The sequence below is a fragment of the Dryobates pubescens genome, chromosome 13 (genome assembly GCF_014839835.1).
Source record: "Dryobates pubescens isolate bDryPub1 chromosome 13, bDryPub1.pri, whole genome shotgun sequence".
Classification (NCBI taxonomy): domain Eukaryota; kingdom Metazoa; phylum Chordata; class Aves; order Piciformes; family Picidae; genus Dryobates; species Dryobates pubescens.
Genome location: NC_071624.1, coordinates 1,546,561 through 1,559,296, shown reverse-complemented (window position 1 = coordinate 1,559,296; position 12,736 = coordinate 1,546,561). Strand labels below are relative to the sequence as shown.

Here is a 12,736-nt window from a genome sequence, read left to right as displayed (position 1 = left end):
GGCATTGGGATGATGTGGGAATCCAGTCCCTGGCTCCAGGGGGTTTCCATGTTATTCCACACCCCCGCTGTATAAATATCCTCTGCTGCAGCCATTGTGAGGTACATTTGAAAAGGGGTCAAGGAACAAATCATGTTAAGAGCCAAGCAGAGGAGCAAACAACAGTGTGTCTGGGCTAGGACTGGCCAAAGACGCTGCCACGGAAAGTCTGGCTCACTGGGGACCCAGCTCTGCCATCAGTGAGAGGGAGCTCCCAAAATCCTCACCCATGTGCTGCTGACTGCCCCAAGAGGTGACAGCACTGGTGTGGGGATCATCACCTCTCTGTGGAGTGCAGGAAACTGAGGCATGTAGTGGAGGTCCAAGAGTGAGATTGGGCACAAGGAGGACCTTGTGGACAGCAGAGATACAACACTGAGTAAAGCTGCGGGTCTCCGAAATGCCCTTGGGGCAGCATGGCAGCCCCGGCTCCCTCATTGCTGAGACTCTCCCCCTCCCTCGGAGTGGCCCTGAAGCCAGACTTCGAGATCTTGCTCAACCCCTTGAGATGCCAGGGCACCTTGGCCAGTACCAACACTCTAGAACCAAATGTTCTGCAGGCAACCAGTTCTCACTGAGCCCAGCTGCTGAACACCGAGAGGCATCCTTGTCCCTTTAAAAATGTGCACGAAAATGTTAAAAGGAAAAGAGAAGGGGGGGGGGGAAGGGGGCGAAATCCAAAATAAATAAACAGCCACATCCGGATTTCTCCCCCGGGACACTAATAAAGGCTTTATGAGTTTGATATGAATTACCCTCCTCAGCCATTTACAGCCAATCTTCTGGAAGGCATTAGGCTGCTTACCCTCTCCCCCGCCTGGGGAGTGCCGGGGTGCCGTGCGAGGGAGCACAGCAGGGCACTGCCACCCTCTCCACACAGCCCATCTGCGGCTCTAGGGGTGCCAGCTGAGAGCCATCTCTTCTGGGGAGCGGATGCAGGAGGAGGGTCTTCTGGCTGTCCCCATCTGCCACTCACATCCAGGAGAGTGAGCTCCTCACTCCCATGGCTGGGACTGCACCCCCCTTGTGTCATGTGCTCCCCAGAGTCCTGTCGTCTGTCTCTATGGTACCATGCCAGGCCCTGCTGCAAGTTCACATCCCAAGGATTACAGGGACACTGTGACACCGACCTGTGCAGCCCCGCACCGGGAGCATCCCTGCGGCGGCCATGGTGGATTCCTGCCGCGGGTTTTCTCTCCGGAGATGGGCAGGGCAGGCAGGAGGGAGCAGCCCTGCCAGCAGGCATCCCGAGCATGAGGGAAGGATTTTCTTCCAGGCAGGCTTCGCACGGGAAAGCACTGCAACGCTCCCCCTGCAGCGTCTCAGGCCAGCTCCCCGGCATGCTAAATTAAAAGCAGCAAGCTGAGCTGAGCAGGGAAAACAGCTGTGGGCCCCTGCCAGCAGCCATTTCCTCTGGGCCAGGAGCTGGAGCCGGTGCGAAGCCAGGCTCTGTGCCGGGAAGGCTGGGAGGAGCATAGGGAGAAGCAATACTTTCCCCACACCATCCAGCCAAGCTCTGGTCAGTGCCACCCACTCCCTCTCCAGGAGTAAATGCCCCTTTCCTCCCCCCACAGCTGTGGTTAGGGTTTCCAGCTTCTCAGGGGCCTCCAAATAGGGCCGGGACCCCTTGTGCCCACTCTGAGGGGTGTGTTTGGTGGGGCTGTCATGCTAGCATGGAGACTGTGCTGGTCCTGGTGGCATCCTAAGGTGCTTTTCCCAGGCTGTCATCCCAGGCTTCTACTGCCTTTATTAGCTCCACTGTGAAATGCCTTGGCCCAGTTCCTAGCAGGGTTTGGACCTGATGTTTCCTCCTGGGCTCTGCAGGCACTTGGCAAGAGAGCAGAGGAGGCCACCAGGAGCCAGGCTGGCTGCAAGGCAAGCTTGCCCACTGCGAAGTTGCACTAGAGGGATAGGTGGATGTTGCCTCCAAGAGTGAGGGATGGAGACAGAGATCTTTTGGTCAACCCCAAGCTTGAGTCCCCAGCACCACAGCACTAAGGTTGCCCCAAATCCATAGGCAGTCATTCCTCAGTTCCTCCTGGCTGCTTTTCACAGCACTGGGATCACTCATCACCTCCCAGGAAAAGCAGCCCTGGAAAGCCATTGGGGAAGAGCACAAAGCCCTACCCACCCCCTCCCTGCTAGGCTCTGAGCATTTCAGGGTAGGAGGGGGTATGTGCAGAAAGGACCTGGGGAGCTATTAATGATCCAGAGAGCGCTGAGCATGGATTCTTTCAGGTGGAGGGGCCTGAAGGTCAGCACATGGTTTGGATTTGGCTCCTTCTCCCTTCTAACTAATTAGATCAAGTGCAGAGATTGTTCCCTGTGGATGTGGAACACGTGCACAGCACAAGCATCACCTCCCATGCAGGAGACCTATCCCTGGGACTCTCCCTCCCTGGGGCAGATGAGACAGCCAGGTAGTGCAGGGAGGTGCATGAGCTTTTACAGGGGACCCAAGGTTTCAAGGAGGGGGTTTGAGCTGGTTGTCTGGCCCGAGTTCAAAGAATGCAAGAACACGAAACACACCAATGCTGGTGGTGGGATGGGGCTGGAGCACAGCCAGGAGGAAGGACGTTACTGCATGCAGCTCCCACACCCCCTGTGCTGCCTGAGCCCTCCATGGTGCCTAGCCCTGCCCTCCAGCTCTGCAGGGCCATGGGAACAGAGGAGACCCCTTCCTCTCTGCTGCTCACTCACCTTCCCTCACCACTCTGGCACCCCCTGAACCACAGAGCTGCAGGTCAGCTGAGCTGCAGATGGCAGTGTCACTGCTTGGTGTCAATCCCCAACATTCCCCCAGCCATTGGAGCCCCAAGTGAGCAGAAGGAAATGGTGCTCAGGATCTCCAGGTACCCCTAATGCTACTCCCTCTTTAGGGTAGCAGTTCAGGGATTCTTGGTGGTGCCAGGGGAGCTAGGTGGTGCCACTGCCATGCAGGAGAGGAGCTGCAGCTGTGCTCATGACCGGTGACACCACTGTGAATGGGAATGTGGGTCCACTGAGATGGACACAAATCTCATTTCCTGGGGGCAACTCCAGTCCAAGGCATTCTCCTCAGCACTGCAAAGCCAAGCTTTTCAAATGCTGAGTGCTCTGCTGGCTCTAGAGGGATGGGGATGTCACCAGGGAGTACTCCTGCCACCCTGTGGCACGAGGGGCCATCCCACCAGCTCCCTCACACTAGTCTCTGGCCCTGTCATTCAGCTTGGTAGAGGACAGGGGTGCAGTGCTTCACCCACAGATTTCTCTGGCTCCTGGTGCAGCCCCAGCCCAGGGGACAGTGCCAAACCCAGGAGGTCAGGCTGAAACTGGTGCCCGGCAAAGCCCCATCCCCAGGTAGGGTTCCTGGCAGCAGGCAGCTCAGGTTGATGTGAGACCTCAAACCTGCTATGAACCCATGCCAGCAAGTTCAGCAGTTCACAGGGCCAAGGCTGGCCATGAAGAACTCCAGCATCGCAGCATGGCATCAGAAAGCAACACCAGATTTCCCAATCCAACTGAAAGCTCCTGGGACATTCTACTGCTTTGATTACTTGACAGACCATGTTTTTTAAATTACTGTTGTATAAATATTTACACATTTTTACAAGAACCATGCTTTGAGCAACAGGCCATAGCAGAGGAAGGAGCAGAGGGGAGGAGGTTGGATGCTGCATTGCTCCATTCCTGCTTTGCAGGTCAGCTCAGGGTTGAGTGTGACTGATGGGGGATGCTGCGCTGTACCCATGCCCGGAGCTCAGGGGTGATGCACACTGGGTGCTGACAACCCATCCACATTAAAGGTGGGGGGCTGATGTGGTCCTGCCCCTTCTCCTCACTTCCTCAGCTTTTCTCTCTCTAGGGATCAGAGATCAGCCAAGGACTGGACAGGAACAGAGCTGCCTGCTGCGGGTTGCTGGCCAGTACTGGCAGCCCCATGCCACTCTGCATCCATTCCCAGCCTTGTCCCTGGCTTCCTTGCCTGGTCAGGTTTGAAGCTATCTCCCATGGCCACCTTGAACCTAGAAAGTCCCTTTGCCACCTTGCTACTGGGCAGCAAGCGGGGATGTGGCTGCTGGTGGTTTGGAGACCACTCCTGTGTTACCTGCTCCTACTCCAGGCACGGCTCCTCCACTCCCTGCTCCCAAACCATCACCTCACCCCAGCCTCCTCTCCTTGCACCACAGGCCAGGTCAGAGAGGAGGCAGTGGGTGCTGGAAGCCTTTGTCAGTCTTCCAGAGAGAGAAGGGGATGGGCTGGGGGAGCTCTAAGGGCTGCTGCAGCCCCTGCATTGGCTCCCAAAGCATGGGGGCCAGGGCTGTGGGGATAGTGGCTGCAGAAAAGCCCCCTGCTGTCATGAGGACCCTCTCTCTGGCCTCGGCCTGTTCCCCAGGTCTGTTGCTGGGGCTTTTGAGAAGGGTGAGGGTGAGCTCCCCACACTCCCCTCCCCCACTCACAGATGGGATTCACAACCCAGCCTTTCGTTTTCCGCTGAGCTCAGCAGAAATTCACCCAGAAGGTCAGTGACCAGAGAAAGGGACGATCCATCATTAAATAAATTGTTTTCATTTCCCAGGATAGAGGAGAGGAAAAGGAGGGGGAGGTGTCATGTTGGAGCAGGACTGAAAAAAAATAAAGAGCACAAGAGAGGAAAACCACCTCCGAGCTCCCTGCCGTTCGCAGCCTCAGCTCCTTGCCGGCACTCCTGCAGGGCTTTCACAGCCAGAGCTCTTCCTGTCACTACAATAATTAATTATTTCTTTCCTAGCAATTCTTTTTCTTTAATAAACAGCCTCTTTTAAAATGTCACTGGGGCAGCCAAGACTGTAGCTGAGCCCTGTCCCAGAGAGAGGAAGTGGGGCTGGGGGAGCGTGTGGCTGTGGGGGTGCTGCAGGCCAGCTCGTGTGTGCAGGAACAGCGGGCATCTGCGGGGCACTCCGGGGGGCACCCTGCGGGGGCATTCTGTGGGGGGCTCTCTGCAGGCAGCACTCTCCAGGGGGCACTCTGTGGGAGGCACTCCCCTGGAGCCTGCGCTCACTGCTGGGACTCAAATCAGCTCTGGGACAAACAGGCAGGAGGTTCCTCTCTGTCTGGGTGCCTCACTGAACTCCCCCTCACACTCCTGCTCTCCCACTCCTCTGTGTGGTCCCCTGCAGCCCCAGGGCTGGGCTTTGAAATCTTTTGCAAAGAGCCCTTTTTGCCAAAATAAACAGCCTGTCATGTTACATTACTCTATCTCCCCTTCCTGCCTCTCCACTCCACATCCCAGCCTTTTGCCAGGGACCCATGCTGCTCCTGGTGGCCTCCTGCCTGTGGCCAGAAGTGGTGCTGGGGCCAGTGCAGAGCCTGGGTACTGTGGCAGAGCACCACCTACCTCCCTGTGCCCTGCCAGGTCCCAGCTCTGCCAGCTCAAACTCCTCATGTCTTTCTGCTGGCATCTTGCAGGCTTTGGGGCTCAGCAGTGATGCCATACACAGTGCCCTATAGAGTGGAGAGCTGAGAGGGACCCTGGGTGCTTGCTGCAGCTCCCTTGCCCACACCCTGCTACATCAAGTGCTCCCATGCCCCTGGGTTTTTCCCTCTCTTTCACTTGCCCTTGCTTTTATTTTTGGGTTGTTTTCTTTCTCCTGTTTCTAACGGAGCTGAAATTCACAGAACCATAAAAAGCTGAGATGGAAAATGAGCGATTAGCTCATTCAGCTCAGCCCCTCTGCCAGTGCCAGGCAGTTCCCCACCAGCCTCCCAGTGACTGGTCCAGACAAACACCATGCACTCCAGCCATGCCTTCCATGGCCCAGCAGACCTTCTTGCTAGGACATTCCCCCAAGATGTTTTGCCTCCGACAGAGACGTGTCATGTTTGAGCCTGTGGTTAGGTTACCTGCTGCTGCCCAGAATACCCAGCCCTGCACTGTGCCTGGCTGTGCCGCTCACTCTCACACACAGTGCTACTCCTCTGCACAGGATGGAACTTCTGCTGTCTCCCCACCACCCCAGCCTGCACCAGTTTCCCTCCACGGCAGCCCCTCTCCCTCTTGCTAGGGAGAGGACATCTGCCTTGACCCACCATGATAGCACCCAGCTCAAAATCTTCTGGGGCAGCAGGGAGGGATGCCAGTGGGCACAAGGTGGCTTCACACTCCATGGTCCCCATGCACAGGTCACAGCACCAGGCAGGCTTCCCCCAGCAGGTGAAGTGCAGGCAGGAGCCAGACCTGCCACACTAAGCTGCGGGCTTGCCCCTGGTGCCCATCCTCCTGCTTTGGAGGGGAACCCACTTCTGCCCCCCAACACCCCCCTGCTGAGCTGCCACTCCAGCATGGAGTGCCAACCAACATCTGGCAGCACCTATGGCTGCTCCAGCCTCTCTCAGCTGGCCATATGTCTTGCCAGCTGTGCTCCCAGCCAGCACCATGATGCAGCCAGCTCTTCCTTCTTCGGCTGTGCCTGCAGTAGGACCACTGCCTGCACTGCCTGGCAACGGTGGGCTGGCTGCTGTTCCAGAGCCTGTGCCTGGCCCCTGCCTGCAGGGGAGAGGAAGGGGAAAGGGAAGAGGGTAACAAGAGAGAAGAAAGGAGAGGAGGAAGAAGAAAGGGAAAATGAGAAAGAGGAAGAAGGAGAAGGTGGTGAGACACTGGAACAGGTTGCCCATGGATGTTGTGGCTGCCCCCTCCCTGGAGGTGTTCAAAACCAGGCTGGATGAGGCCTTGAGCAGTCTGGGCTGGTGGGAGGTGTCCCTGCCCATGGCAGGGTGACTGGAACTAGATGATCATTAAGGTCCCCTTCCAACCCAACCCATTCTATGATTCTATGAGAAGAAGAAGGGGAAGGAAGAAAGGGAAAGGGGAAATGGGAAAGAGGGAAGGGGAAAGAGGAAGGAGGAAGTTGAAGGATGAAAAAGAAGGGGAAGGAGGCAAGAGAAGAGAGAGCAAGAGGAAGAGGAAAAGACAAAGGAGGATGGGGAAAAAGGGAGGGGAAAAGAGAAGGGAAGAAGGGGAAAGGCACTGGTCTGTGAGAAGGGGCAGAGGGCAAGCAGTTTGTGGCATCCACCTCTGTGAAGTGCAGTGCCAAAGGCAGTGAGAAACTGGGGCAGTCACATGCAGCACCAGAGATCTGCAGTGGTGGGAGCAGAACAGCAGGGTGTGCAGTGATGGCAGTGATGGGAGCAGGGCAGCAGGGTGTGCAGTGATGGGAGCAGGGCAGCAGAGTGTGCAGTGGTGGGATTGATGGGAGCAGGGCAGCAGGGTGTGCAGTGATGGCAGTGATGGGAGCAGGGCAGCAGGGTGTGCAGTGATGGGAGCAGGACAGCAGGGTGTGCAGTGATGGGAGCAGGGCAGCAGGGTGTGCAGTGATGGCAGTGATGGGAGCAGGGCAGCAGGGTGTGCAGTGATGGGAGCAGGACAGCAGGGTGTGCAGTGATGGGAGCAGGGCAGCAGGGTGTGCAGTGATGGAAGCAGGGCAGCAGGGTGTGCAGTGATGGAAGCAGGGCAGCAGGCTGTGCAGTGATGGGAGCAGGGCAGCAGGGTGTGCAGTGATGGAAGCAGGGCAGCAGAGTGTGCGGTGGGATTGATGGGAGCAGGGCAGCAGGGTGTGCAGTGATGGGAGCAGGGCAGTTGGCTGTGCAGTGATGGGAGCAGGGCAGTTGGCTGTGCAGTGATGGGAGCAGGGCAGCTGGCTGTGCAGTGATGGGAGCAGGGCAGTTGGCTGTGCAGTGATGGGAGCAGGGCAGCAGGCTGTGCAGTGATGGAAGCAGGGCAGCTGGCTGTGCAGTGATAGGAGCAGGGCAGCAGGCTGTGCAGTGATGGAAGCAGGGCAGCAGGGAGCCTTCTCTTCTCCAAGCTGAACACCCCCAGCTCTCTCAGCCTTTCTAGACATGGCAGGGCTGCCAATCATCTGATCATTCTCCTGACCCTTCTCTGGACACCTCTCTTTTGTTCAGTGGGGACACTGCAGGCAGTGCCCCAGGTGTGGTCTGACCAGCACTGAGCAGCGTGGGACAATGACTTTATCTCTGCTGGTGATGCAGTCCAGCATCCTGCTGGCTTTATTTACCACTGCAGGTCATTGTCCACTCCTGCTCAGCTTGGTGTCCACCAGGACTCCCAGGTCCCTTTCTGGAGGGCCAGTTGAATCCCAGCCTGAGCTGCATTCCAGGGTTACATATACACTGAGGTGGGCTTCATCCAGGAGGTCTGTCTGGGTAAGGGGCATTGAGAGCTGCCCACATCTGCAGGCCTGACCCTGACCATGGGCTGGGCCTGCAGAGCTGAGCTGAGCACTTACATGGCAGGCATGGGGTCTTGCAGTCCTCCCACAGCCACCACCACATGTCCTGGCTCCAGCAGGAGCCTACTCTCAGCTCCTGTGGGCACAATACAGGTTCAGACCAGCCCTGCCCTGGCAGCCCTGGGCAGCTGGGCCGGGGCAGGAGGGTGGTGGTTCACCTTCATCTGGCACTGGTTGTGAGGGGATGCTGCTGGGGCTAAGAGTGGTATGAGGGACCACATCATCGTCCTGGCATGACCCATGGGCTGAGCATCTCTTGTCACCCTGCTGCATCGCCAGGGGGAATCACGGTGTGACTCAGTGCCCCAGCCTGGATCTGCCCTGGGGGCACATGATGCTCCTAGCAGCTCTCCCTGGCACTGGCCCAGCAGTGGTTCTTGTCAACACCCAGCTGTAGTTTCCCTCTGCCTGTCCTGTCCTGTGCTGGCTCCCAGTCATGGTCTTCCTGCCCACATATTTTTGCTCCTACTTTGAGCAGATTTGGAATGGTGGTGGAGCTGCCATGGCAGCCAGCACTTCCCACTGGCACAACTGCCTCAGAGTGTCTTGTGAAAACCAGGGGCTGGAGAATTTCATGCTGCCCTTGCTGAAGAATGCCCACATCAGGCAGCCTTGCTTCCTCATAGGCTGTGCCAGGAACCTGGAAGCCTTAGAGTTGGCTCCCTGTGCCTCCAAAGATGCTGTCACCATGGATGTCACCCTGCTGGTGATTGTGGCCACTGGCCTGACAACCCAGGGACATTCCAGCCAGACACCCCCCAGGTCTAGGACCTTGTTCTGTGGAAATGTTCTCTCCAGGAACCGACTTGGAGGACCAGACCAGCACAGATAGGCGTGATGGAGCAAGGAGGTGGTGCAGTACTCCAGCACCTCAAAGAGCTCCTTGTTTCAGCCATCATGAGCTGCCAATGCTGCTTCCTGCTCCAGACAGATTCCTACACCAGAATGGCGCTTCCCCAGCCAGGAGCTGCCTCCAGCAGAGCTGGGGAGCCCATCTTGGTGGTGGTCCCTGTGCAAGTGGGCTAAGGTTTAAGTCCCCAGGCATATGGCCCACCCAAAGCCTGCCCTAGTGAGGGAGCACCCTGCAATGTGCTAGTTCTGGCTTTATGCTTAGCTAAGGAGGAGATACAGATTTCTTCCTGCTGTCCCATTGCAGCAGAATCATCCTTGGGCATCCTCACTCTGGGCTGATGGCACCCCCTTGGTGGGTGGCAGCTCCATGCAACTTTCACAGATGAATGGAATAGAATGGAATGGAATGGAATGGAATGGAATGGAATGGAATGGAATGGAATGGAATGGAATGGAATGGAATGGAATGGAATGGAATGGAATAGAATAAACCAGGTTGGAAAAGACCTCAGAGATCATCAAGTTCAACCTCTCACCCAGCACCATCTGATCAACTAAACCATGGCACCAAGGGCCTCATCCAGGCTCTTCTTAAACACCTCCAGGGATGGGGACTCCACCACCTCCCTGGGCAGCACATCCCAATGGCCAATCTCTCTTGCTGGGAGGAATTTCTTCCTAACCTCCAGCCTAAACCTCCCCTGGTGCAGCTTGAGACTGTGTCCTCTTGTTCTGGTGCTGCTTGCCTGGGAGAAGAGACCAACCTCACCCCCCCCACCCCACCCCCCCAGCTACAACCTCCCTTCAGGGAGGTGGAGAGCAAGAAGGTCTCCCCTGAGCCTCCTCTTCTCCAGGCTAAGCAACCCCAGCTCCCTCAGCCTCTCCTCACAGGGCTGTGCTCCAGACCCCTCCCCAGCTTTGTTGCCCTTCTCTGGACACCTTCCAGCAGCTCAACATCTTTCCTAAACTGAGGGGCCCAGAGCTGGACACAGGACTCAAGGGGTGGCCTAACCAGTGCTGTGATACTTGTGGTTAGTTCCCAGGAGGGACTTGCTGAGGGAGCTGGTGTGTTTGGCTCATCCTAACTGCCCCCCAGTCTCTCCTGGCCTCTAAGTTCCCCCTGCTACCTGGAGCAGCATATTTGGAGTTGGAAGTGCAGCAGGGGTGGACTGGGGCCTCGAGGCATGAGTCTGAGTCTGTGCACACATGAGCCCCAGTTGACAGCAGTATCCCTAAGAAGGGAAAGGAACTCTGGGAACAGCCATGAAAATCTCATTGGCCTCTTTGTCCATTTCCATCTCCAAAAGTGCTTCTTGAAGTAAATCTCAGATCTAATGGAAAGGGAAACATGAGAGGGCCTCATATCTGGAAAAGTTTCTCAACATAGCTTCAGGAAGCTCATCATTCCCTCCTTCCCTCCATAGCCAAGCCTGACCCCTTCTTCTTGCTCTAACCTCACAACTTGAGACCTTTCTTCATCCATTTTTCTTGGACCATGCTGTTTTTCTTGGCACTGTTCACCTACCTAGCAGCATGGCCCTGTTTGGCCGCTCAGAGCTCCCTGCTGTGCCTGCACCTGATGGCCTGGCCCTGAGCCTCCCTGGAGCAATGCTCCTTCTCCAAAACCACCCCAGCAGGCTTTGGAGAATGGCTTTTGATGGAGAACCACAGCCAAACTGTAGCACTGGAAAGGGCTGAGTTGAGTGGGGTGTGCTGATGACCATTGTGGCACAGATCTGGTTCGGCCTGTGGGATGGGCTGCGGTAACCTAAACACAGTCAGACCCTCTTCATCCAGGTGACTTCAGCACCAAAAGTAGGCAGGAAAATGCCATGGAGGGTTCCCTGCTGATCCACAGCAGCTGGAAGTCTGTCCACTTTGACATGATCCCTGTGGTGAGGAGGTGCCAGGAGCCACCCTGGCTCAGGGGGTGTCAGAGTGACAGGGGCTTCCCCAAAGGTAGCCTTGGGAAGGCTGCAAGAGAGGCCCACTTCATCCTGCCACCCCCCACTGCAGGAGGTGGGTGGCTTGGCTGCATGCAGGGTGAGGAGACCTCACACCAAGGATCCCCCTTGGCTGGCAACACTGCTGGCTGTGGGCAAAACGTGGGTGGGAAAGTGGAGGGACATGTCAACTGGTGGGTAAAGTCACCCCCTTGTGATGGCCAGACCAAGTGCCCTGTGCTGGGGAGAGAATCTCAGCCAGATTTCAGGCAGCTCGAGGAAAGAGAGGGCTGCAGCTGAAGGAGTCCCTGCAAATTGTTCACAGGAGCTCAAGCGTGGTCGTGCAGATGGTGGCAGCTCCCACTTCCCTGCTTGGGCTTCAGGAGCAATCCTGGGTCCCTAGCAGCAGCAGAGTGATGAGGTACTTCCCAGAGTGGGCTGCAGGAGGGAGAGGCACCAGGGTGACACACATCTGGCTTGCCAGCACAGCTACCTGGCCCCAGGGACAGGGCTGGACCAGCCCAGGCTCTGTTCAGGCACAATGTGGTGCAGTTGGATGCTTGGCCCCTCCTTGGGGTCCAGTCCCTCCTCTCTGAAGTAGCATGCAGCCCTCCCCACTACACACAGGGGAGCACAGAGCTCTTCCCCTCCCCCGAGGACTGACAGGACCTAGACATCTCTGTCTATATGCTCCTGGTGATTCTCCTCCACTGCCTGGTCATCCAGCACCTGCCCCACTTAGTGCATCTGGATGAGAACCTCCTCTAAGGGGAAGCCCCACACCTCGCTTCCCTATACCGTAAGGTGGAGAGCTTTGACAGGCCCCCACGAAGCTTCTTCCACTTCCATTTTGTCATCCCTGCATATGCTGTAAGCTGGATGACAGACCCTGGCACCCAAGCCCTTCTTCACCTTCCTGCCAAGGATGGGTCCTACTAGGACACATCCTACTTTGACATCTTGCTCAGCCAGGTAACAGCAGTCCATCAGCTGCTCTTGTGAGGCAGTACCAGAACTCTCCTGGGTGGGCATCTTAGGATGGACTGGAACTTGTGCCCCTGAGCCCTATGACCCCTGGCAGCTACTGGCCGTGGAGGCTGCAGGAGCCTGGCAATTCTGGGGCACAGGGCTCAAGCAGAGCAGGGAACCCCCTTGCCTAATTCCACTCCCGCCTCCACTTAGTTTCAGGGATACTGGATCCAGACAAGAGATGCTCCAGCAGAGCTGAGCAGGAATCCACTGCTGCCCCATCTGGAAGACTCCAGACCTGGGGGCGTGCAAGGTGAGCTGCAGAGACAGGGAGAAGCATGCTGACCTGTCACTTTATTGAGGAGAGCTGGCACTGGGGAGCAAGGGCATGTTTCCTTCAGCTGGGCAGGGGTGCATGGTCTCTGGTCTCCCCTCACAAAGCTGGGCTCCGAGGCAGGTGTTTCATCCCAGGGTACCTAACCTGGGGGAGGATGGCTGGCATCCTGCACTACTGGGCTCTGGTACAGGGACAGCTGAGGGTGATGGTGGTGAGAGGGGAAGGGACCTGTGGTTGGACCCTCATCCAGCCGGTGTGCGTGCAGTGGGGGCTGCGGCTGGGGAAAGCGGAGGAGCTGGGGGCAGGCTATCAGGGTGAGGAATGACCCT

General features: G+C 57.1%; 1 protein-coding gene across 1 annotated transcript; it reads left to right on the top strand.

Moving 5' to 3' along the window:
• Positions 1–8,742: 8,742 nt before the first annotated feature.
• On the top strand, positions 8,743–12,103 carry MAB21L4 (mab-21 like 4). The gene is given in 6 exon segments (XM_054166474.1): positions 8,743–9,014; positions 9,016–9,133; positions 9,135–9,233; positions 10,952–11,150; positions 11,153–11,177; positions 11,638–12,103. Coding segments are annotated over 6 exon segments (1,179 nt in total).
• Positions 12,104–12,736: the final 633 nt, after the last annotated feature.